Here is a 25913-nt window from a genome sequence, read left to right as displayed (position 1 = left end):
GGGATAGCGTAATTGGTTAACGCACCGCACCGGTTATGCGGAGATGTGGGTTCGAGTCCCGCTCCCGGAAAAACGGCGGATTTTTTCTCGACTTATATTTTCGCTTATTTATCAATGAATCAAAGAAACGTGACAAGCACACGTCATTCGGCCCTATTAAATATTTCGAAAAAAGCCGAATAGCACTGGCAATGACGACTGCAACCTTGATATGTATCTTTACCGAGTCCCTCGTCCCGTATCTCTCTGTTCTGCTACATGCATTACGAGGCACTGGCTCCAGCAGTTCGGATATGCCAATTGCTAACCCCGACCTCCGACCACGTTCTACGTGGCGGCCGCTGGGAAAAGAAGACGTTCTACGTCTCCCGCGGTAGTCGAGGGGCGGCGCTAGTTGACCGGCCTCAGAGCTCTTGTAAATATAAACCCCCGCTTTAAAAGTCGAGAGAGAAGCCGCTGCAGGGATAGCGTAATTGGTTAACGCACCGCACCGGTTATGCGGAGATGTGGGTTCGAGTCCCGCTCCCGGAAAAACGGCGGATTTTTTCTCGACTTATATTTTCGCTTATTTATCAATGAATCAAAGAAACGTGACAAGCACACGTCATTCGGCCCTATTAAATATTTCGAAAAAAGCCGAATAGCACTGGCAATGACGACTGCAACCTTGATATGTATCTTTACCGAGTCCCTCGTCCCGTATCTCTCTGTTCTGCTACATGCATTACGAGGCACTGGCTCCAGCAGTTCGGATATGCCAATTGCTAACCCCGACCTCCGACCACGTTCTTTGTGGCGGCCGCTGGGAAAGAAGACGTTCTACGTCTCCCGCGGTAGTCGAGGGGCGGCGCTAGTTGACCGGCCTCAGAGCTCTTGTAAATATAAACCCCCGCTTTAAAAGTCGAGAGAGAAGCCGCTGCAGGGATAGCGTAATTGGTTAACGCACCGCACCGGTTATGCGGAGATGTGGGTTCGAGTCCCGTTCCCGGAAAAACGGCGGATTTTTTCTCGACTTATATTTTCGCTTATTTATCAATGAATCAAAGAAACGTGACAAGCACACGTCATTCGGCCCTATTAAATATTTCGAAAAAAGCCGAATAGCACTGGCAATGACGACTGCAACCTTGATATGTATCTTTACCGAGTCCCTCGTCCCGTATCTCTCTGTTCTGCTACATGCATTACGAGGCACTGGCTCCAGCAGTTCGGATATGCCAATTGCTAACCCCGACCTCCGACCACGTTCTACGTGGCGGCCGCTGGGAAAGAAGACGTTCTACGTCTCCCGCGGTAGTCGAGGGGCGGCGCTAGTTGACCGGCCTCAGAGCTCTTGTAAATATAAACCCCCGCTTTAAAAGTCGAGAGAGAAGCCGCTGCAGGGATAGCGTAATTGGTTAACGCACCGCACCGGTTATGCGGAGATGTGGGTTCGAGTCCCGCTCCCGGAAAAACGGCGGATTTTTTCTCGACTTATATTTTCGCTTATTTATCAATGAATCAAAGAAACGTGACAAGCACACGTCATTCGGCCCTATTAAATATTTCGAAAAAAGCCGAATAGCACTGGCAATGACGACTGCAACCTTGATATGTATCTTTACCGAGTCCCTCGTCCCGTATCTCTCTGTTCTGCTACATGCATTACGAGGCACTGGCTCCAGCAGTTCGGATATGCCAATTGCTAACCCCGACCTCCGACCACGTTCTACGTGGCGGCCGCTGGGAAAGAAGACGTTCTACGTCTCCCGCGGTAGTCGAGGGGCGGCGCTAGTTGACCGGCCTCAGAGCTCTTGTAAATATAAACCCCCGCTTTAAAAGTCGAGAGAGAAGCCGCTGCAGGGATAGCGTAATTGGTTAACGCACCGCACCGGTTATGCGGAGATGTGGGTTCGAGTCCCGCTCCCGGAAAAACGGCGGATTTTTTCTCGACTTATATTTTCGCTTATTTATCAATGAATCAAAGAAACGTGACAAGCACACGTCATTCGGCCCTATTAAATATTTCGAAAAAAGCCGAATAGCACTGGCAATGACGACTGCAACCTTGATATGTATCTTTACCGAGTCCCTCGTCCCGTATCTCTCTGTTCTGCTACATGCATTACGAGGCACTGGCTCCAGCAGTTCGGATATGCCAATTGCTAACCCCGACCTCCGACCACGTTCTACGTGGCGGCCGCTGGGAAAAGAAGACGTTCTACGTCTCCCGCGGTAGTCGAGGGGCGGCGCTAGTTGACCGGCCTCAGAGCTCTTGTAAATATAAACCCCCGCTTTAAAAGTCGAGAGAGAAGCCGCTGCAGGGATAGCGTAATTGGTTAACGCACCGCACCGGTTATGCGGAGATGTGGGTTCGAGTCGCGCTCCCGGAAAAACGGCGGATTTTTTCTCGACTTATATTTTCGCTTATTTATCAATGAATCAAAGAAACGTGACAAGCACACGTCATTCGGCCCTATTAAATATTTCGAAAAAAGCCGAATAGCACTGGCTATGACGACTGCAACCTTGATATGTATCTTTACCGAGTCCCTCGTCCCGTATCTCTCTGTTCTGCTACATGCATTACGAGGCACTGGCTCCAGCAGTTCGGATATGCCAATTGCTAACCCCGACCTCCGACCACGTTCTACGTGGCGGCCGCTGGGAAAGAAGACGTTCTACGTCTCCCGCGGTAGTCGAGGGGCGGCGCTAGTTGACCGGCCTCAGAGCTCTTGTAAATATAAACCCCCGCTTTAAAAGTCGAGAGAGAAGCCGCTGCAGGGATAGCGTAATTGGTTAACGCACCGCACCGGTTATGCGGAGATGTGGGTTCGAGTCCCGCTCCCGGAAAAACGGCGGATTTTTTCTCGACTTATATTTTCGCTTATTTATCAATGAATCAAAGAAACGTGACAAGCACACGTCATTCGGCCCTATTAAATATTTCGAAAAAAGCCGAATAGCACTGGCAATGACGACTGCAACCTTGATATGTATCTTTACCGAGTCCCTCGTCCCGTATCTCTCTGTTCTGCTACATGCATTACGAGGCACTGGCTCCAGCAGTTCGGATATGCCAATTGCTAACCCCGACCTCCGACCACGTTCTACGTGGCGGCCGCTGGGAAAAGAAGACGTTCTACGTCTCCCGCGGTAGTCGAGGGGCGGCGCTAGTTGACCGGCCTCAGAGCTCTTGTAAATATAAACCCCCGCTTTAAAAGTCGAGAGAGAAGCCGCTGCAGGGATAGCGTAATTGGTTAACGCACCGCACCGGTTATGCGGAGATGTGGGTTCGAGTCCCGCTCCCGGAAAAACGGCGGATTTTTTCTCGACTTATATTTTCGCTTATTTATCAATGAATCAAAGAAACGTGACAAGCACACGTCATTCGGCCCTATTAAATATTTCGAAAAAAGCCGAATAGCACTGGCAATGACGACTGCAACCTTGATATGTATCTTTACCGAGTCCCTCGTCCCGTATCTCTCTGTTCTGCTACATGCATTACGAGGCACTGGCTCCAGCAGTTCGGATATGCCAATTGCTAACCCCGACCTCCGACCACGTTCTTTGTGGCGGCCGCTGGGAAAGAAGACGTTCTACGTCTCCCGCGGTAGTCGAGGGGCGGCGCTAGTTGACCGGCCTCAGAGCTCTTGTAAATATAAACCCCCGCTTTAAAAGTCGAGAGAGAAGCCGCTGCAGGGATAGCGTAATTGGTTAACGCACCGCACCGGTTATGCGGAGATGTGGGTTCGAGTCCCGTTCCCGGAAAAACGGCGGATTTTTTCTCGACTTATATTTTCGCTTATTTATCAATGAATCAAAGAAACGTGACAAGCACACGTCATTCGGCCCTATTAAATATTTCGAAAAAAGCCGAATAGCACTGGCAATGACGACTGCAACCTTGATATGTATCTTTACCGAGTCCCTCGTCCCGTATCTCTCTGTTCTGCTACATGCATTACGAGGCACTGGCTCCAGCAGTTCGGATATGCCAATTGCTAACCCCGACCTCCGACCACGTTCTACGTGGCGGCCGCTGGGAAAGAAGACGTTCTACGTCTCCCGCGGTAGTCGAGGGGCGGCGCTAGTTGACCGGCCTCAGAGCTCTTGTAAATATAAACCCCCGCTTTAAAAGTCGAGAGAGAAGCCGCTGCAGGGATAGCGTAATTGGTTAACGCACCGCACCGGTTATGCGGAGATGTGGGTTCGAGTCCCGCTCCCGGAAAAACGGCGGATTTTTTCTCGACTTATATTTTCGCTTATTTATCAATGAATCAAAGAAACGTGACAAGCACACGTCATTCGGCCCTATTAAATATTTCGAAAAAAGCCGAATAGCACTGGCAATGACGACTGCAACCTTGATATGTATCTTTACCGAGTCCCTCGTCCCGTATCTCTCTGTTCTGCTACATGCATTACGAGGCACTGGCTCCAGCAGTTCGGATATGCCAATTGCTAACCCCGACCTCCGACCACGTTCTACGTGGCGGCCGCTGGGAAAAGAAGACGTTCTACGTCTCCCGCGGTAGTCAAGGGGCGGCGCTAGTTGACCGGCCTCAGAGCTCTTGTAAATATAAACCCCCGCTTTAAAAGTCGAGAGAGAAGCCGCTGCAGGGATAGCGTAATTGGTTAACGCACCGCACCGGTTATGCGGAGATGTGGGTTCGAGTCCCGCTCCCGGAAAAACGGCGGATTTTTTCTCGACTTATATTTTCGCTTATTTATCAATGAATCAAAGAAACGTGACAAGCACACGTCATTCGGCCCTATTAAATATTTCGAAAAAAGCCGAATAGCACTGGCAATGACGACTGCAACCTTGATATGTATCTTTACCGAGTCCCTCGTCCCGTATCTCTCTGTTCTGCTACATGCATTACGAGGCACTGGCTCCAGCAGTTCGGATATGCCAATTGCTAACCCCGACCTCCGACCACGTTCTACGTGGCGGCCGCTGGGAAAAGAAGACGTTCTACGTCTCCCGCGGTAGTCGAGGGGCGGCGCTAGTTGACCGGCCTCAGAGCTCTTGTAAATATAAACCCCCGCTTTAAAAGTCGAGAGAGAAGCCGCTGCAGGGATAGCGTAATTGGTTAACGCACCGCACCGGTTATGCGGAGATGTGGGTTCGAGTCCCGCTCCCGGAAAAACGGCGGATTTTTTCTCGACTTATATTTTCGCTTATTTATCAATGAATCAAAGAAACGTGACAAGCACACGTCATTCGGCCCTATTAAATATTTCGAAAAAAGCCGAATAGCACTGGCAATGACGACTGCAACCTTGATATGTATCTTTACCGAGTCCCTCGTCCCGTATCTCTCTGTTCTGCTACATGCATTACGAGGCACTGGCTCCAGCAGTTCGGATATGCCAATTGCTAACCCCGACCTCCGACCACGTTCTACGTGGCGGCCGCTGGGAAAAGAAGACGTTCTACGTCTCCCGCGGTAGTCGAGGGGCGGCGCTAGTTGACCGGCCTCAGAGCTCTTGTAAATATAAACCCCCGCTTTAAAAGTCGAGAGAGAAGCCGCTGCAGGGATAGCGTAATTGGTTAACGCACCGCACCGGTTATGCGGAGATGTGGGTTCGAGTCCCGCTCCCGGAAAAACGGCGGATTTTTTCTCGACTTATATTTTCGCTTATTTATCAATGAATCAAAGAAACGTGACAAGCACACGTCATTCGGCCCTATTAAATATTTCGAAAAAGCCGAATAGCACTGGCAATGACGACTGCAACCTTGATATGTATCTTTACCGAGTCCCTCGTCCCGTATCTCTCTGTTCTGCTACATGCATTACGAGGCACTGGCTCCAGCAGTTCGGATATGCCAATTGCTAACCCCGACCTCCGACCACGTTCTACGTGGCGGCCGCTGGGAAAAGAAGACGTTCTACGTCTCCCGCGGTAGTCGAGGGGCGGCGCTAGTTGACCGGCCTCAGAGCTCTTGTAAATATAAACCCCCGCTTTAAAAGTCGAGAGAGAAGCCGCTGCAGGGATAGCGTAATTGGTTAACGCACCGCACCGGTTATGCGGAGATGTGGGTTCGAGTCCCGTCCCGGAAAAACGGCGGATTTTTTCTCGACTTATATTTTCGCTTATTTATCAATGAATCAAAGAAACGTGACAAGCACACGTCATTCGGCCCTATTAAATATTCGAAAAAAGCCGAATAGCACTGGCAATGACGACTGCAACCTTGATATGTATCTTTACCGAGTCCCTCGTCCCGTATCTCTCTGTTCTGCTACATGCATTACGAGGCACTGGCTCCAGCAGTTCGGATATGCCAATTGCTAACCCCGACCTCCGACCACGTTCTACGTGGCGGCCGCTGGGAAAGAAGACGTTCTACGTCTCCCGCGTAGTCGAGGGGCGGCGCTAGTTGACCGGCCTCAGAGCTCTTGTAAATATAAACCCCCGCTTTAAAAGTCGAGAGAGAAGCCGCTGCAGGGATAGCGTAATTGGTTAACGCACCGCACCGGTTATGCGGAGATGTGGGTTCGAGTCCCGCTCCCGGAAAAACGGCGGATTTGTTCTCGACTTATATTTTCGCTTATTTATCAATGAATCAAAGAAACGTGACAAGCACACGTCATTCGGCCCTATTAAATATTTCGAAAAAAGCCGAATAGCACTGGCAATGACGACTGCAACCTTGATATGTATCTTTACCGAGTCCCTCGTCCCGTATCTCTCTGTTCTGCTACATGCATTACGAGGCACTGGCTCCAGCAGTTCGGATATGCCAATTGCTAACCCCGACCTCCGACCACGTTCTACGTGGCGGCCGCTGGGAAAAGAAGACGTTCTACGTCTCCCGCGGTAGTCAAGGGGCGGCGCTAGTTGACCGGCCTCAGAGCTCTTGTAAATATAAACCCCCGCTTTAAAAGTCGAGAGAGAAGCCGCTGCAGGGATAGCGTAATTGGTTAACGCACCGCACCGGTTATGCGGAGATGTGGGTTCGAGTCCCGCTCCCGGAAAAACGGCGGATTTTTTCTCGACTTATATTTTCGCTTATTTATCAATGAATCAAATAAACGTGACAAGCACACGTCATTCGGCCCTATTAAATATTTCGAAAAAAGCCGAATAGCACTGGCAATGACGACTGCAACCTTGATATGTATCTTTACCGAGTCCCTCGTCCCGTATCTCTCTGTTCTGCTACATGCATTACGAGGCACTGGCTCCAGCAGTTCGGATATGCCAATTGCTAACCCCGACCTCCGACCACGTTCTACGTGGCGGCCGCTGGGAAAAGAAGACGTTCTACGTCTCCCGCGGTAGTCGAGGGGCGGCGCTAGTTGACCGGCCTCAGAGCTCTTGTAAATATAAACCCCCGCTTTAAAAGTCGAGAGAGAAGCCGCTGCAGGGATAGCGTAATTGGTTAACGCACCGCACCGGTTATGCGGAGATGTGGGTTCGAGTCCCGCTCCCGGCAAAACGGCGGATTTTTTCTCGACTTATATTTTCGCTTATTTATCAATGAATCAAAGAAACGTGACAAGCACACGTCATTCGGCCCTATTAAATATTTCGAAAAAAGCCGAATAGCACTGGCAATGACGACTGCAACCTTGATATGTATCTTTACCGAGTCCCTCGTCCCGTATCTCTCTGTTCTGCTACATGCATTACGAGGCACTGGCTCCAGCAGTTCGGATATGCCAATTGCTAACCCCGACCTCCGACCACGTTCTACGTGGCGGCCGCTGGGAAAGAAGACGTTCTACGTCTCCCGCGGTAGTCGAGGGGCGGCGCTAGTTGACCGGCCTCAGAGCTCTTGTAAATATAAACCCCCGCTTTAAAAGTCGAGAGAGAAGCCGCTGCAGGGATAGCGTAATTGGTTAACGCACCGCACCGGTTATGCGGAGATGTGGGTTCGAGTCCCGCTCCCGGAAAAACGGCGGATTTTTTCTCGACTTATATTTTCGCTTTTTAATCAATGAATCAAAGAAACGTGACAAGCACACGTCATTCGGTCCTATTAAATATTTCGAAAAAAGCCGAATAGCACTGGCAATGACGACTGCAACCTTGATATGTATCTTTACCGAGTCCCTCGTCCCGTATCTCTCTGTTCTGCTACATGCATTACGAGGCACTGGCTCCAGCAGTTCGGATATGCCAATTGCTAACCCCGACCTCCGACCACGTTCTACGTGGCGGCCGCTGGGAAAAGAAGACGTTCTACGTCTCCCGCGGTAGTCGAGGGGCGGCGCTAGTTGACCGGCCTCAGAGCTCTTGTAAATATAAACCCCCGCTTTAAAAGTCGAGAGAGAAGCCGCTGCAGGGATAGCGTAATTGGTTAACGCACCGCACCGGTTATGCGGAGATGTGGGTTCGAGTCCCGCTCCCGGAAAAACGGCGGATTTTTTCTCGACTTATATTTTCGCTTATTTATCAATGAATCAAAGAAACGTGACAAGCACACGTCATTCGGCCCTATTAAATATTTCGAAAAAAGCCGAATAGCACTGGCAATGACGACTGCAACCTTGATATGTATCTTTACCGAGTCCCTCGTCCCGTATCTCTCTGTTCTGCTACATGCATTACGAGGCACTGGCTCCAGCAGTTCGGATATGCCAATTGCTAACCCCGACCTCCGACCACGTTCTACGTGGCGGCCGCTGGGAAAGAAGACGTTCTACGTCTCCCGCGGTAGTCGAGGGGCGGCGCTAGTTGACCGGCCTCAGAGCTCTTGTAAATATAAACCCCCGCTTTAAAAGTCGAGAGAGAAGCCGCTGCAGGGATAGCGTAATTGGTTAACGCACCGCACCGGTTATGCGGAGATGTGGGTTCGAGTCCCGCTCCCGGAAAAACGGCGGATTTTTTCTCGACTTATATTTTCGCTTATTTATCAATGAATCAAAGAAACGTGACAAGCACACGTCATTCGGCCCTATTAAATATTTCGAAAAAAGCCGAATAGCACTGGCAATGACGACTGCAACCTTGATATGTATCTTTACCGAGTCCCTCGTCCCGTATCTCTCTGTTCTGCTACATGCATTACGAGGCACTGGCTCCAGCAGTTCGGATATGCCAATTGCTAACCCCGACCTCCGACCACGTTCTACGTGGCGGCCGCTGGGAAAAGAAGACGTTCTACGTCTCCCGCGGTAGTCGAGGGGCGGCGCTAGTTGACCGGCCTCAGAGCTCTTGTAAATATAAACCCCCGCTTTAAAAGTCGAGAGAGAAGCCGCTGCAGGGATAGCGTAATTGGTTAACGCACCGCACCGGTTATGCGGAGATGTGGGTTCGAGTCCCGCTCCCGGAAAAACGGCGGATTTTTTCTCGACTTATATTTTCGCTTATTTATCAATGAATCAAAGAAACGTGACAAGCACACGTCATTCGGCCCTATTAAATATTTCGAAAAAAGCCGAATAGCACTGGCAATGACGACTGCAACCTTGATATGTATCTTTACCGAGTCCCTCGTCCCGTATCTCTCTGTTCTGCTACATGCATTACGAGGCACTGGCTCCAGCAGTTCGGATATGCCAATTGCTAACCCCGACCTCCGACCACGTTCTACGTGGCGGCCGCTGGGAAAAGAAGACGTTCTACGTCTCCCGCGGTAGTCGAGGGGCGGCGCTAGTTGACCGGCCTCAGAGCTCTTGTAAATATAAACCCCCGCTTTAAAAGTCGAGAGAGAAGCCGCTGCAGGGATAGCGTAATTGGTTAACGCACCGCACCGGTTATGCGGAGATGTGGGTTCGAGTCCCGCTCCCGGAAAAACGGCGGATTTTTTCTCGACTTATATTTTCGCTTATTTATCAATGAATCAAAGAAACGTGACAAGCACACGTCATTCGGCCCTATTAAATATTTCGAAAAAAGCCGAATAGCACTGGCAATGACGACTGCAACCTTGATATGTATCTTTACCGAGTCCCTCGTCCCGTATCTCTCTGTTCTGCTACATGCATTACGAGGCACTGGCTCCAGCAGTTCGGATATGCCAATTGCTAACCCCGACCTCCGACCACGTTCTACGTGGCGGCCGCTGGGAAAAGAAGACGTTCTACGTCTCCCGCGGTAGTCGAGGGGCGGCGCTAGTTGACCGGCCTCAGAGCTCTTGTAAATATAAACCCCCGCTTTAAAAGTCGAGAGAGAAGCCGCTGCAGGGATAGCGTAATTGGTTAACGCACCGCACCGGTTATGCGGAGATGTGGGTTCGAGTCCCGCTCCCGGAAAAAACGGCGGATTTTTTCTCGACTTATATTTTCGCTTATTTATCAATGAATCAAAGAAACGTGACAAGCACACGTCATTCGGCCCTATTAAATATTTCGAAAAAAGCCGAATAGCACTGGCAATGACGACTGCAACCTTGATATGTATCTTTACCGAGTCCCTCGTCCCGTATCTCTCTGTTCTGCTACATGCATTACGAGGCACTGGCTCCAGCAGTTCGGATATGCCAATTGCTAACCCCGACCTCCGACCACGTTCTACGTGGCGGCCGCTGGGAAAAGAAGACGTTCTACGTCTCCCGCGGTAGTCGAGGGGCGGCGCTAGTTGACCGGCCTCAGAGCTCTTGTAAATATAAACCCCCGCTTTAAAAGTCGAGAGAGAAGCCGCTGCAGGGATAGCGTAATTGGTTAACGCACCGCACCGGTTATGCGGAGATGTGGGTTCGAGTCCCGCTCCCGGAAAAACGGCGGATTTTTTCTCGACTTATATTTTCGCTTATTTATCAATGAATCAAAGAAACGTGACAAGCACACGTCATTCGGCCCTATTAAATATTTCGAAAAAAGCCGAATAGCACTGGCAATGACGACTGCAACCTTGATATGTATCTTTACCGAGTCCCTCGTCCCGTATCTCTCTGTTCTGCTACATGCATTACGAGGCACTGGCTCCAGCAGTTCGGATATGCCAATTGCTAACCCCGACCTCCGACCACGTTCTACGTGGCGGCCGCTGGGAAAAGAAGACGTTCTACGTCTCCCGCGGTAGTCGAGGGGCGGCGCTAGTTGACCGGCCTCAGAGCTCTTGTAAATATAAACCCCCGCTTTAAAAGTCGAGAGAGAAGCCGCTGCAGGGATAGCGTAATTGGTTAACGCACCGCACCGGTTATGCGGAGATGTGGGTTCGAGTCCCGCTCCCGGAAAAACGGCGGATTTTTTCTCGACTTATATTTTCGCTTATTTATCAATGAATCAAAGAAACGTGACAAGCACACGTCATTCGGCCCTATTAAATATTTCGAAAAAAGCCGAATAGCACTGGCAATGACGACTGCAACCTTGATATGTATCTTTACCGAGTCCCTCGTCCCGTATCTCTCTGTTCTGCTACATGCATTACGAGGCACTGGCTCCAGCAGTTCGGATATGCCAATTGCTAACCCCGACCTCCGACCACGTTCTACGTGGCGGCCGCTGGGAAAAGAAGACGTTCTACGTCTCCCGCGGTAGTCGAGGGGCGGCGCTAGTTGACCGGCCTCAGAGCTCTTGTAAATATAAACCCCCGCTTTAAAAGTCGAGAGAGAAGCCGCTGCAGGGATAGCGTAATTGGTTAACGCACCGCACCGGTTATGCGGAGATGTGGGTTCGAGTCCCGCTCCCGGAAAAACGGCGGATTTTTTCTCGACTTATATTTTCGCTTATTTATCAATGAATCAAAGAAACGTGACAAGCACACGTCATTCGGCCCTATTAAATATTTCGAAAAAAGCCGAATAGCACTGGCAATGACGACTGCAACCTTGATATGTATCTTTACCGAGTCCCTCGTCCCGTATCTCTCTCTTCTGCTACATGCATTACGAGGCACTGGCTCCAGCAGTTCGGATATGCCAATTGCTAACCCCGACCTCCGACCACGTTCTACGTGGCGGCCGCTGGGAAAGAAGACGTTCTACGTCTCCCGCGGTAGTCGAGGGGCGGCGCTAGTTGACCGGCCTCAGAGCTCTTGTAAATATAAACCCCCGCTTTAAAAGTCGAGAGAGAAGCCGCTGCAGGGATAGCGTAATTGGTTAACGCACCGCACCGGTTATGCGGAGATGTGGGTTCGAGTCCCGCTCCCGGAAAAACGGCGGATTTTTTCTCGACTTATATTTTCGCTTATTTATCAATGAATCAAAGAAACGTGACAAGCACACGTCATTCGGCCCTATTAAATATTTCGAAAAAAGCCGAATAGCACTGGCAATGACGACTGCAACCTTGATATGTATCTTTACCGAGTCCCTCGTCCCGTATCTCTCTGTTCTGCTACATGCATTACGAGGCACTGGCTCCAGCAGTTCGGATATGCCAATTGCTAACCCCGACCTCCGACCACGTTCTACGTGGCGGCCGCTGGGAAAAGAAGACGTTCTACGTCTCCCGCGGTAGTCGAGGGGCGGCGCTAGTTGACCGGCCTCAGAGCTCTTGTAAATATAAACCCCCGCTTTAAAAGTCGAGAGAGAAGCCGCTGCAGGGATAGCGTAATTGGTTAACGCACCGCACCGGTTATGCGGAGATGTGGGTTCGAGTCCCGCTCCCGGAAAAACGGCGGATTTTTTCTCGACTTATATTTTCGCTTATTTATCAATGAATCAAAGAAACGTGACAAGCACACGTCATTCGGCCCTATTAAATATTTCGAAAAAAGCCGAATAGCACTGGCAATGACGACTGCAACCTTGATATGTATCTTTACCGAGTCCCTCGTCCCGTATCTCTCTGTTCTGCTACATGCATTACGAGGCACTGGCTCCAGCAGTTCGGATATGCCAATTGCTAACCCCGACCTCCGACCACGTTCTACGTGGCGGCCGCTGGGAAAGAAGACGTTCTACGTCTCCCGCGGTAGTCGAGGGGCGGCGCTAGTTGACCGGCCTCAGAGCTCTTGTAAATATAAACCCCCGCTTTAAAAGTCGAGAGAGAAGCCGCTGCAGGGATAGCGTAATTGGTTAACGCACCGCACCGGTTATGCGGAGATGTGGGTTCGAGTCCCGCTCCCGGAAAAACGGCGGATTTTTTCTCGACTTATATTTTCGCTTATTTATCAATGAATCAAAGAAACGTGACAAGCACACGTCATTCGGCCCTATTAAATATTTCGAAAAAAGCCGAATAGCACTGGCAATGACGACTGCAACCTTGATATGTATCTTTACCGAGTCCCTCGTCCCGTATCTCTCTGTTCTGCTACATGCATTACGAGGCACTGGCTCCAGCAGTTCGGATATGCCAATTGCTAACCCCGACCTCCGACCACGTTCTACGTGGCGGCCGCTGGGAAAGAAGACGTTCTACGTCTCCCGCGGTAGTCGAGGGGCGGCGCTAGTTGACCGGCCTCAGAGCTCTTGTAAATATAAACCCCCGCTTTAAAAGTCGAGAGAGAAGCCGCTGCAGGGATAGCGTAATTGGTTAACGCACCGCACCGGTTATGCGGAGATGTGGGTTCGAGTCCCGCTCCCGGAAAAACGGCGGATTTTTTCTCGACTTATATTTTCGCTTATTTATCAATGAATCAAAGAAACGTGACAAGCACACGTCATTCGGCCCTATTAAATATTTCGAAAAAAGCCGAATAGCACTGGCAATGACGACTGCAACCTTGATATGTATCTTTACCGAGTCCCTCGTCCCGTATCTCTCTGTTCTGCTACATGCATTACGAGGCACTGGCTCCAGCAGTTCGGATATGCCAATTGCTAACCCCGACCTCCGACCACGTTCTACGTGGCGGCCGCTGGGAAAAGAAGACGTTCTACGTCTCCCGCGGTAGTCGAGGGGCGGCGCTAGTTGACCGGCCTCAGAGCTCTTGTAAATATAAACCCCCGCTTTAAAAGTCGAGAGAGAAGCCGCTGCAGGGATAGCGTAATTGGTTAACGCACCGCACCGGTTATGCGGAGATGTGGGTTCGAGTCCCGCTCCCGGAAAAACGGCGGATTTTTTCTCGACTTATATTTTCGCTTATTTATCAATGAATCAAAGAAACGTGACAAGCACACGTCATTCGGCCCTATTAAATATTTCGAAAAAAGCCGAATAGCACTGGCAATGACGACTGCAACCTTGATATGTATCTTTACCGAGTCCCTCGTCCCGTATCTCTCTGTTCTGCTACATGCATTACGAGGCACTGGCTCCAGCAGTTCGGATATGCCAATTGCTAACCCCGACCTCCGACCACGTTCTACGTGGCGGCCGCTGGGAAAAGAAGACGTTCTACGTCTCCCGCGGTAGTCGAGGGGCGGCGCTAGTTGACCGGCCTCAGAGCTCTTGTAAATATAAACCCCCGCTTTAAAAGTCGAGAGAGAAGCCGCTGCAGGGATAGCGTAATTGGTTAACGCACCGCACCGGTTATGCGGAGATGTGGGTTCGAGTCCCGCTCCCGGAAAAACGGCGGATTTTTTCTCGACTTATATTTTCGCTTATTTATCAATGAATCAAAGAAACGTGACAAGCACACGTCATTCGGCCCTATTAAATATTTCGAAAAAAGCCGAATAGCACTGGCAATGACGACTGCAACCTTGATATGTATCTTTACCGAGTCCCTCGTCCCGTATCTCTCTGTTCTGCTACATGCATTACGAGGCACTGGCTCCAGCAGTTCGGATATGCCAATTGCTAACCCCGACCTCCGACCACGTTCTACGTGGCGGCCGCTGGGAAAAGAAGACGTTCTACGTCTCCCGCGGTAGTCGAGGGGCGGCGCTAGTTGACCGGCCTCAGAGCTCTTGTAAATATAAACCCCCGCTTTAAAAGTCGAGAGAGAAACCGCTGCAGGGATAGCGTAATTGGTTAACGCACCGCACCGGTTATGCGGAGATGTGGGTTCGAGTCCCGCTCCCGGAAAAACGGCGGATTTTTTCTCGACTTATATTTTCGCTTATTTATCAATGAATCAAAGAAACGTGACAAGCACACGTCATTCGGCCCTATTAAATATTTCGAAAAAAGCCGAATAGCACTGGCAATGACGACTGCAACCTTGATATGTATCTTTACCGAGTCCCTCGTCCCGTATCTCTCTGTTCTGCTACATGCATTACGAGGCACTGGCTCCAGCAGTTCGGATATGCCAATTGCTAACCCCGACCTCCGACCACGTTCTACGTGGCGGCCGCTGGGAAAAGAAGACGTTCTACGTCTCCCGCGGTAGTCGAGGGGCGGCGCTAGTTGACCGGCCTCAGAGCTCTTGTAAATATAAACCCCCGCTTTAAAAGTCGAGAGAGAAGCCGCTGCAGGGATAGCGTAATTGGTTAACGCACCGCACCGGTTATGCGGAGATGTGGGTTCGAGTCCCGCTCCCGGAAAAACGGCGGATTTTTTCTCGACTTATATTTTCGCTTATTTATCAATGAATCAAAAAAACGTGACAAGCACACGTCATTCGGCCCTATTAAATATTTCGAAAAAAGCCGAATAGCACTGGCAATGACGACTGCAACCTTGATATGTATCTTTACCGAGTCCCTCGTCCCGTATCTCTCTGTTCTGCTACATGCATTACGAGGCACTGGCTCCAGCAGTTCGGATATGCCAATTGCTAACCCCGACCTCCGACCACGTTCTACGTGGCGGCCGCTGGGAAAAGAAGACGTTCTACGTCTCCCGCGGTAGTCGAGGGGCGGCGCTAGTTGACCGGCCTCAGAGCTCTTGTAAATATAAACCCCCGCTTTAAAAGTCGAGAGAGAAGCCGCTGCAGGGATAGCGTAATTGGTTAACGCACCGCACCGGTTATGCGGAGATGTGGGTTCGAGTCCCGCTCCCGGAAAAACGGCGGATTTTTTCTCGACTTATATTTTCGCTTATTTATCAATGAATCAAAGAAACGTGACAAGCACACGTCATTCGGCCCTATTAAATATTTCGAAAAAAGCCGAATAGCACTGGCAATGACGACTGCAACCTTGATATGTATCTTTACCGAGTCCCTCGTCCCGTATCTCTCTGTTCTGCTACATGCATTACGAGGCACTGGCTCCAGCAGTTCGGATATGCCAATTGCTAACCCCGACCTCCGACCACGTTCTACGTGGCGGCCGCTGGGAAAAGAAGACGTTCTACGTCTCCTGCGGTAGTCGAGGGGCGGCGCTAGTTGACCGGCCTCAGAGCTCTTGTAAATATAAACCCCCGCTTTAAAAGTCGAGAGAGAAGCCGCTGCAGGGATAGCGTAATTGGTTAACGCACCGCAACGGTTATGCGGAGATGTGGGTTCGAGTCCCGCTCCCGGAAAAACGGCGGATTTTTTCTCGACTTATATTTTCGCTTATTTATCAATGAATCAAAGAAACGTGACAAGCACACGTCATTCGGCCCTATTAAATATTTCGAAAAAAGCCGAATAGCACTGGCAATGACGACTGCAACCTTGATATGTATCTTTACCGAGTCCCTCGTCCCGTATCTCTCTGTTCTGCTACATGCATTACGAGGCACTGGCTCCAGCAGTTCGGATATGCCAATTGCTAACCCCGACCTCCGACCACGTTCTACGTGGCGGCCGCTGGGAAAAGAAGACGTTCTACGTCTCCCGCGGTAGTCGAGGGGCGGCGCTAGTTGACCGGCCTCAGAGCTCTTGTAAATATAAACCCCCGCTTTAAAAGTCGAGAGAGAAGCCGCTGCAGGGATAGCGTAATTGGTTAACGCACCGCACCGGTTATGCGGAGATGTGGGTTCGAGTCCCGCTCCCGGAAAAACGGCGGATTTTTTCTCGACTTATATTTTCGCTTATTTATCAATGAATCAAAGAAACGTGACAAGCACACGTCATTCGGCCCTATTAAATATTTCGAAAAAAGCCGAATAGCACTGGCAATGACGACTGCAACCTTGATATGTATCTTTACCGAGTCCCTCGTCCCGTATCTCTCTGTTCTGCTACATGCATTACGAGGCACTGGCTCCAGCAGTTCGGATATGCCAATTGCTAACCCCGACCTCCGACCACGTTCTACGTGGCGGCCGCTGGGAAAAGAAGACGTTCTACGTCTCCTGCGGTAGTCGAGGGGCGGCGCTAGTTGACCGGCCTCAGAGCTCTTGTAAATATAAACCCCCGCTTTAAAAGTCGAGAGAGAAGCCGCTGCAGGGATAGCGTAATTGGTTAACGCACCGCACCGGTTATGCGGAGATGTGGGTTCGAGTCCCGCTCCCGGAAAAACGGCGGATTTTTTCTCGACTTATATTTTCGCTTATTTATCAATGAATCAAAGAAACGTGACAAGCACACGTCATTCGGCCCTATTAAATATTTCGAAAAAAGCCGAATAGCACTGGCAATGACGACTGCAACCTTGATATGTATCTTTACCGAGTCCCTCGTCCCGTATCTCTCTGTTCTGCTACATGCATTACGAGGCACTGGCTCCAGCAGTTCGGATATGCCAATTGCTAACCCCGACCTCCGACCACGTTCTACGTGGCGGCCGCTGGGAAAAGAAGACGTTCTACGTCTCCCGCGGTAGTCGAGGGGCGGCGCTAGTTGACCGGCCTCAGAGCTCTTGTAAATATAAACCCCCGCTTTAAAAGTCGAGAGAGAAGCCGCTGCAGGGATAGCGTAATTGGTTAACGCACCGCACCGGTTATGCGGAGATGTGGGTTCGAGTCCCGCTCCCGGAAAAACGGCGGATTTTTTCTCGACTTATATTTTCGCTTATTTATCAATGAATCAAAGAAACGTGACAAGCACACGTCATTCGGCCCTATTAAATATTTCGAAAAAAGCCGAATAGCACTGGCAATGACGACTGCAACCTTGATATGTATCTTTACCGAGTCCCTCGTCCCGTATCTCTCTGTTCTGCTACATGCATTACGAGGCACTGGCTCCAGCAGTTCGGATATGCCAATTGCTAACCCCGACCTCCGACCACGTTCTACGTGGCGGCCGCTGGGAAAAGAAGACGTTCTACGTCTCCCGCGGTAGTCGAGGGGCGGCGCTAGTTGACCGGCCTCAGAGCTCTTGTAAATATAAACCCCCGCTTTAAAAGTCGAGAGAGAAGCCGCTGCAGGGATAGCGTAATTGGTTAACGCACCGCACCGGTTATGCGGAGATGTGGGTTCGAGTCCCGCTCCCGGAAAAACGGCGGATTTTTTCTCGACTTATATTTTCGCTTATTTATCAATGAATCAAAGAAACGTGACAAGCACACGTCATTCGGCCCTATTAAATATTTCGAAAAAAGCCGAATAGCACTGGCAATGACGACTGCAACCTTGATATGTATCTTTACCGAGTCCCTCGTCCCGTATCTCTCTGTTCTGCTACATGCATTACGAGGCACTGGCTCCAGCAGTTCGGATATGCCAATTGCTAACCCCGACCTCCGACCACGTTCTACGTGGCGGCCGCTGGGAAAAGAAGACGTTCTACGTCTCCCGCGGTAGTCGAGGGGCGGCGCTAGTTGACCGGCCTCAGAGCTCTTGTAAATATAAACCCCCGCTTTAAAAGTCGAGAGAGAAGCCGCTGCAGGGATAGCGTAATTGGTTAACGCACCGCACCGGTTATGCGGAGATGTGGGTTCGAGTCCCGCTCCCGGAAAAACGGCGGATTTTTTCTCGACTTATATTTTCGCTTATTTATCAATGAATCAAAGAAACGTGACAAGCACACGTCATTCGGCCCTATTAAATATTTCGAAAAAAGCCGAATAGCACTGGCAATGACGACTGCAACCTTGATATGTATCTTTACCGAGTCCCTCGTCCCGTATCTATATATATATATATATATATATATATATATATATATATATATATATAGGGTCTAGGAGAACTCGTCGCAGCCAACTCGTCATAGGTAAATTCGTCCCATACGGCCAGTCGTCATAGGCCATCTCGCACTAGGGAAACTCGTAACCTAGAGCAACTTGAGCCTCGGCCAACTCGTCACAATTTACGTTTTTCGTCTATCATGTTCAAATGAAAGAGTACAGACGCTTGTATAATTCTCATTTTATGCGGAAACATTCTTACACTCCTCCTTTTTTTCACCACCCGTAACGTTTCCTTTGTCAGCTTCGAGGAACGCGCCAGCCAGACAGCGTATCTTATTTTTTTTCTTTGTGCAGCTAATTACGTGAGTCCTTTATATTAGATTTAGTTTGCCCGTTCTGTTTGTTCTAATACATCTATTTTAATTTTTGGTAATTAAGTGACGGCGCTGTATTGGGATTTGTGATTTTGTTCTGTGTTTTCGCTTTTGAATATTTTGATCTTTTGTTTGCATGCCTGCTGACAAACGATGGTTGTCAAGCTGGGTAACTTTCGTTTTGTTAGTCTTCATATCACCTATATACGGGAGCGAAAGTCAAGGCTGGACATAAAATTTGACCCCCCCCCACACACACTCACACAAAAAAGTGTGACGAATATTTTTTAGAAACAGAAGAAAAGCAAAAAAGAAACCGGAAGTTGTGCTCAAACCTAAAAGCCAATTTCAACCACCACCTGCAAACAAACAAGAGGCCAACATTTTGCCCTATTTATAGATATATACAGAAGCAGGCAAAAAGCTTCAAAAGATAACGCAAAAAAAAGAAAGAAAAGAAAACACAAAAGAAAACCCCCTCCACAGAAAAAGTGTGACGAATATTTCTTGGAAGGAGAAGAAAAAAATAAACCTGAAAAGAAACTCCTTACCCAGCATAAAAATGAGAATTTTTTTTGCAACAAGAAGGGAAATAAGACGGGGACAGAGGAACATGTGTTAAAATAGAAAAAACCTTTTAAACCACCACCTGCAAACTAACAAAAGCAGATGACCCCCCGAACTCTGAAGAGGTCAACCTGGCAGTAATTATAAGATTAGAAGCCACTAACTTCTTCTCCCCATTTCCCCGACATCGGCCAAAAATGGAACCGCGAGACGAGTGGGCCAGTTCCCATATATATATATATATATATATATATATATATATATATATATATATATATACGAGAGTGTAGACACACGTATGAAAACGATGATTGAACTAACGTTTCGACCGGGGTCCGGTCTTCGTCAGAGTAAAATTGAGCGCGCTGAATATATCGGCACGAAATGATAAAGGCTGACGAATAGTCTTGCCACTTTGCAGATACAAATCAACAATAATAAAATAAGAAGAACACACGCGGTGTTTGTACACGTGTGAATTAACATGACGTTTTCAAATACAGAACTTGTACGGAATATCGGAATGGATCAGGGAGGATCAACAACTACCCTTTAGAAAGAAAATGATAACGTTCGGGGATTACACCTTAGCACTTAATACGCAAACACATTAGGATCAGTATGAAAAAGAAAAGTATAAAAAAGAAAAGATGTCATGGTTTCTGGAAAGATTTCATATCGCTTCCGTTCGCGTAATCAAACAAATGAATCGGTAAAGCCGCATTGAAAATGGTGGCTCTGCTTCTACGGTTCCAATAGGGATAATGCAATGACGCCAGCATATAAGGGCAAGAGGCACGTTAACGTTCCTACACTTTCATTGATACCGCGTTTGACTGTGTTAAATTTATGAATTAAAAAAGACTCACGCACTTCCCTACTTCCCTTTCGTGATGCGAACGGAAACCTGATTCCAGTATAGTAGCCCTAATTTTTTCGAAAGAGTGACCGGGAATATTTACATGCTTAGATAAAGGAAGCCCAGGAGAGGAACGTGCGTGCGCCCGGTGGTGCGCCCGGAGCCTGAAAGACGTCTCGGTTTGGCCGATATACTGGAGTGCGCAGACTGAGCACTCTCGGAGATATACTACATTCGACGTATCGCAGTTAAAATCGCCTTTAATTTTTAAGGAAAAGTCAGAAGCTGTGCTGTTTACCGTTAGTGACGTGGTCATATGGGCGCACACTTTGCAACGAGCTTTTTGGCAAGGAAAACATCCATGCGAAGATGGCGATGCGATCGTGGAAGAGGTCAGCATGCCCCGTAGGTTTCTTGAATGGAGATAGACTACGCGCGCTGGCTCTTTAAAACTGCTTCTAAGTCGCTGACTTTGCATAAGGATATTATGATGCTTCTTTAAAATACCTGTGACTTTCGGCGCAGACGCAGAGTGGGTGAGAACGAGATTGGGTTGTGAATCAGCCGTTGTGTTATTCTGGGGTTCGGGAAGCGTTTTGCGGTCCATGGAGTCCGCGCGCTTCAGAGCATCGTCAATTATTTCTTGAGGGTAGTTTTGCTTGATTAGACATTCCCGGCGTTTGCCGCAGTTATCAACAAAATCTGATTGCTCAGGGCATATTCTTTTGAAACGAAGAGCTTGGCTGTATGGTATACTAGTTCTATTGTGTTTAACATGGCAGCTTTCGAAGTGCAGATACTGATGCCTGTCAGTGGGCTTTCTATAGAGGCTGGTCGAGACAGCGCAAATTATTAATCGGTCGACGGATTGTGTCAGCCAGTCTTCTGTTCTTTTGCATGAAAAAGAGATTTCTTATCTGGGCATAGGTTGAAATGTAATTTTTATATTCCGTACTGCCGTTTCAGCAGCTAGCGTGTTTCTTTCTCTTTTCGTTTCGCGCATGCTCTGTGATGATGCGACATATGTATAGAATTGTGTGTTTTTTCAATAAAGTCACTTGAAAGTCAGCGCTTGTTTGTGTCGCACCCTTTTGGTGTTTTCGTCCAGTTTTAGCGCTGTTACCCGCAATGGAACAGTACCAACTGGCCCACCTTACAACACTCCTACCTTTTGTTATGTCTCCCGGAACTAGAAAAATGACTCTGTCGGTCAGGCCTCTCACGTAGTTGTAGGCTCACTATCCGAGGTTGCCTGTGGTCCGCTCCATCACTCGTCATGTTCTGGAGGGTGACAAGCAGAGCTACATCGGGGAAGGCACGGATGCCGCCGTGCGGTCTACATAGGCCCGAAAAAAGCTTCAGCTGGAATAGCAAGGTGGACTATCTGGGGAACAATGACCTGAAATTTCTTTTGTAAGAAGAAGAGGACCACTGCGTTGTTTTACTGGTAGGTATGTTCTGTGAGCAGGGTTTGAGAGCAGTGCACAAGAATTTGCGAATAACAACACCGCCTGTTTGTGTCCTCCCATTTTCTGTCTTCGCCCAGTTTTTTCGCTGTTAGCCATCAGGAAACAGTGCCAACAAGCCCTGCTCAAAACACTCCAGCAGTTGATGATGTTTCTGAAGGCCTCTATAAAGGGGCTGGGATGCATTCGAATTAATAACACATTGAAGACTTCCCACAATATTAAACACGACGTACAGCCTCCGAAATGTTTAATAATACAGCGGCAGCGATGACCGACCGGCATGTCAGCGCCTTATCACGGTATTCAGCAGCGAAATAAGCGAGAGTACCCGCACGCGCATAGGGCCATCTGCTGTATGAGTGTCGTCTGCCCCGCTGTTTCCTTGAGAGTGGCACACCCTCAGCCATTGCATCTGAATGACGTTGTGCCCCACGCTATTTTGGCGGTAGCAAAACGGCCTTGCTAGGTAAGAAAAACAGGGGGTGCGTTGCCCTGAGTAGAACAGCGGAGCCGACGACGCTCCCAGAACAGATAGTTGCCTGCGCATGCGCGTACCCTCGCCTATTTTGCTGGTGAACACCGTGATAAGGCGCTGGCATGCCGATCTGTAGTCGCTCCTGCTATATTATTAAAACTTTGGAAGGCTGTACATGGGAACCACAATGGTATGTTTCCTCGGAATGTACGTTCAAGCTTGACTTCTTCTAAATGCAAAATAAGATTGGGGGAAATGGTCGAATCGGCAGTATATAACACAAACTGATAGTATATACCGACAAATTTAGAATAAATTGTGGGCAATAATGGAAGAAAAACTGACGGGTTGTGGGACTACAGACAATACATAATATTTGGTGGCGCTGTCGGGCGAGTGGTAAAAATATCTTCAGACGCAAGGCAGACAACTATAATCAAAAACTAAAACTTATTTTTCAAGCCTGGAACCGGTTCGGAGCGGTTCCTTAGACTCGTTCTCGTTCAGGTTCAGTTGCAAAATGGCGGAAAAATTCGGGTTCGGTACCGGTCTCCGGTTCAGTTCCGGTTCCTGTTCGACAGCCTGCTCAAAAGGTATTTGACGTAGTTCTGGGTTTGCTCTCCAAGGTTGCGTTCCAAGACCTGTCTCAGGATTGCTGTGTGGTCTATGTGGTCGAAGACGCTTTGGGGATATAGTCCGGGTACAGCTTTGGTGTCGTTGGTCCGGCCGTCTAGTAACTCGTGCTTGAGTTGGAGCATGGCGTCCTGGTTGCCCATGTGCGCTGTGATGCCGAGGATAGGGTGAGGGGGCTAGGTTTCGGTTGGCTCTAGGTACGCTCTCCATCGGCTGAGGAGGATGTGTTCGAGGGCCTAGCCGACGCAAGACGTCAAAGAGATTGGTCTGAGGTTATCCGGGTCCAGGAGTTCGCCAGGTTTGGGATTACTAGTATAATCCTGGTCTTCTTCCACTGGCGGAAACGTTTACTCGCTCTCCAGCATTTGTTGTATTCTGATAGCGCCTCTATCGAGCGGCCATCGAGGCTTCTGAGTGACCTGGTTGTCATGCGGCGAGGTCCGTGTGCCGGTCTGTTATTGAGGTATTGAAGCGCCGTTCTGACTTCCTCGATGCATATGTTTCTGTCTAGGAGCTCGGTAGCTGTTCCGGCGTTTAGGCCACGCTGTGTCGATGATGTGCAGGGTAAGCATTTGTTCAGGAGGTGTGCTCGAATATCGTTTTCTCCTCGCGTCATCATTTTCTCGAGTAAGAGCTTGTCTGCCTGGTGCGTCTTGCTTTTCGTCTCGTCCAGGAGGTGCCTGAGTATGCACTACGCTTTCCCGTTCTGCATCTGCCCTTCGATGGCGTTGAAGAATGCGTTCTATTGCTGCTTGGAAAGTTTGCGGCAGTTTTATTCCATGCTTCGAATTAGTTCCGCAATTGTCTTGAGAAGTCTGCGGTTGAGGATATTTTTTCCATTGCTCAAGCAGGGATATTTTGGCTTCTATCATGTGTGCCAGTTTGCTGTCCATTCTGTGGATTACTAGCTCGGTATCTACCACTTTAGTTGCGGCTTCGACGTTGCTCATAAGTAATCGGCGCGAGGCGTCGATGTCCGCAATTCGCTCCGGGGCATCGTTTTGGTGCGAGTCGTGTAGCTTTGTGGAGTCGGCACAATCCGTACATTTCATCTTGCGTTTGGTAGTTCGGCGTACCTCGGTGTGGGGATTCGTACTGTTATGATCACGTGGTCACTGCCCAGGTCGGTGAACATGTTGTACCACGTCGCCGGGTGTGTGCCAGTTTTTTGATGAACGTTAGGTCGGGCGTGCTGTCCCCGATAATGAGTGTCCGATTCTCGTCGGGTGCGTCGGGCCCGTGATGGGCACGAAGTCTAGTTCGTGCGCGTCTTGCATCAGGTTTGTGCCTTTGGCCGTAGTGAGCTTCCAGCCCGATTCCGGGTTCATGGCGATGAAGTCCCTTCCGACTAGGAGTCTGTGCCGGTCCGCTGTCCTGCATTCCTTGTGTAAAAGCGTCTTGAAGCGTTGGTGTCTGTGTCGCGGATTGCTGTAGATGCTGAGTATAAATATGCTGTATCGACTTTTCTTGTCGGGGGTGAGTTCGAGGAAGGTATGTTGTATCCTGGTACCTTTGAGCTCGGGAACGATGAAAGGAAGCCGCTTTCCGTGAGCTTGCAGACGCGGTTCGGCCTGTGTGTGCTTTGTATCAGGGAAGTGTCGTAGCGTCAGTGAGGGTTCCTTGTAGTTATATTACACCCGGTACGTTCTTGGCGCATTTGATTTGCTGTTAATAACCGCTATTTTGCCATTGAGGCCGCGGCAATTGCATTGTCACATCAATAATTGCGGTGCGTCGGTGGCCATGTTTGCGTGAGTGACAGTGAGTGAGTAAGTGAGTGAGTGAGTGAGTGAGTGAGTGAGTGAGTGAGTGAGTAGAAGACTTCAATATAATCGCGTGCAGGCGGCGTCCGTTACTGAAGCGCCGTGACGCGGCCCTACGTCTTCCCGGCTGGGCTCTTTACTAGGCCGCTCTTTCGCTACTCCTCTCGAGGTCCTCTCGCCTGCCCGCGCTGGGCGGCCGGGCCCTCTGTGCTTTCGCTCGGACGCTCCTGTTCAAGTGCCGCCAGGATCTGCTGGGCGGCCTGCACTGGTACATCCCTGTCGTTGCTCCGCGCCGCGGTCAGGTACCATGGCGAGACCTTTCTCTCTATTGACGCTTCTGTAGGTCTTGCCGACCAGTCCCACAGGATGTGAACCATCGTAGCCCATGCACTTTGGCGCACTTTACGCGTATCGTCCTCGTATTGTTCTTGGGACACGTGCTTCATGATGACCGGGGTCAGTAACGAACCCGTCTGCAACTGCGTAAGTACTACCGCTTGCTCCCTGGCCAGGCCGGGGTTCGGCGGCGCCATTTCTCTCCTTCTCATCCTATAGTGTGTCGTGATTTTTTCATATCTTCCCATCCTGCCGTTTGTTCCCCCACAGTTCTGCAGACAGGTTACGTCCAGCCGCGCGGCCCGTAAACACTCACGCGGTAGAGTTCAACCATCTCGTTGTGGTTCACATATTGTTCTGACACCTCGCTCCCCCTGTGTGCAGGGAACCACTGCACTGTCACTTCTCTTCGCGGAGTCCAGCGAGGCAAGCAACCGCACTGCTTCACGACACACTCTTCCTCTGGCGAAGTTCCGCACGGCGTCTTTAAAGTCGTGAGAATGGTCCTGGTGTTTGGGTCCCCAATGGCTTAGGCTACAGCCACCCCTTCGCCGAATCTCGCCTCACGTAGCCGGACACTTGCCGCGGTGACTGTTGAGGCAGTCTTGGCGTCGATGACCCCGCTATGTTCGTCTTCTTGTCTCGATACTCTGCCGCGTTCACGTACCTCGTGCCCGGACTCCCGGCGTGCAGCTCGACCATGGCCTTGACTCGAGCCTTCCGCCGTTCCCCGCTGTCTTCAGGGTCCACGTTCTGGGGAATGGGGT

General features: G+C 49.7%; 1 protein-coding gene across 1 annotated transcript in view; it reads right to left on the bottom strand.

The window, feature by feature from the left end:
* Nucleotides 1-25187, bottom strand: part of LOC144167876 (uncharacterized) — a 34340-nt gene extending 9153 nt beyond the window's left edge. The window contains exon 1 of the mRNA XM_077697020.1: nt 24990-25187. Within this exon, the coding sequence (XP_077553146.1) occupies nt 24990-25187 (198 nt within the window). The remainder of the gene's footprint in view (nt 1-24989) is intronic.
* Between the last annotated feature and the right edge of the window lie 726 nt (nt 25188-25913).

The sequence above is a fragment of the Haemaphysalis longicornis genome, unplaced genomic scaffold (genome assembly GCF_048455015.1).
Source record: "Haemaphysalis longicornis isolate Haplotype H1 unplaced genomic scaffold, Haemaphysalis longicornis Haplotype H1 scaffold_2, whole genome shotgun sequence".
Taxonomy (NCBI): Eukaryota; Metazoa; Arthropoda; class Arachnida; order Ixodida; family Ixodidae; genus Haemaphysalis; species Haemaphysalis longicornis.
The sequence above is the reverse complement of the archived record's forward strand: the minus strand, read 5'-3'. Positions and strand labels throughout refer to the sequence as shown.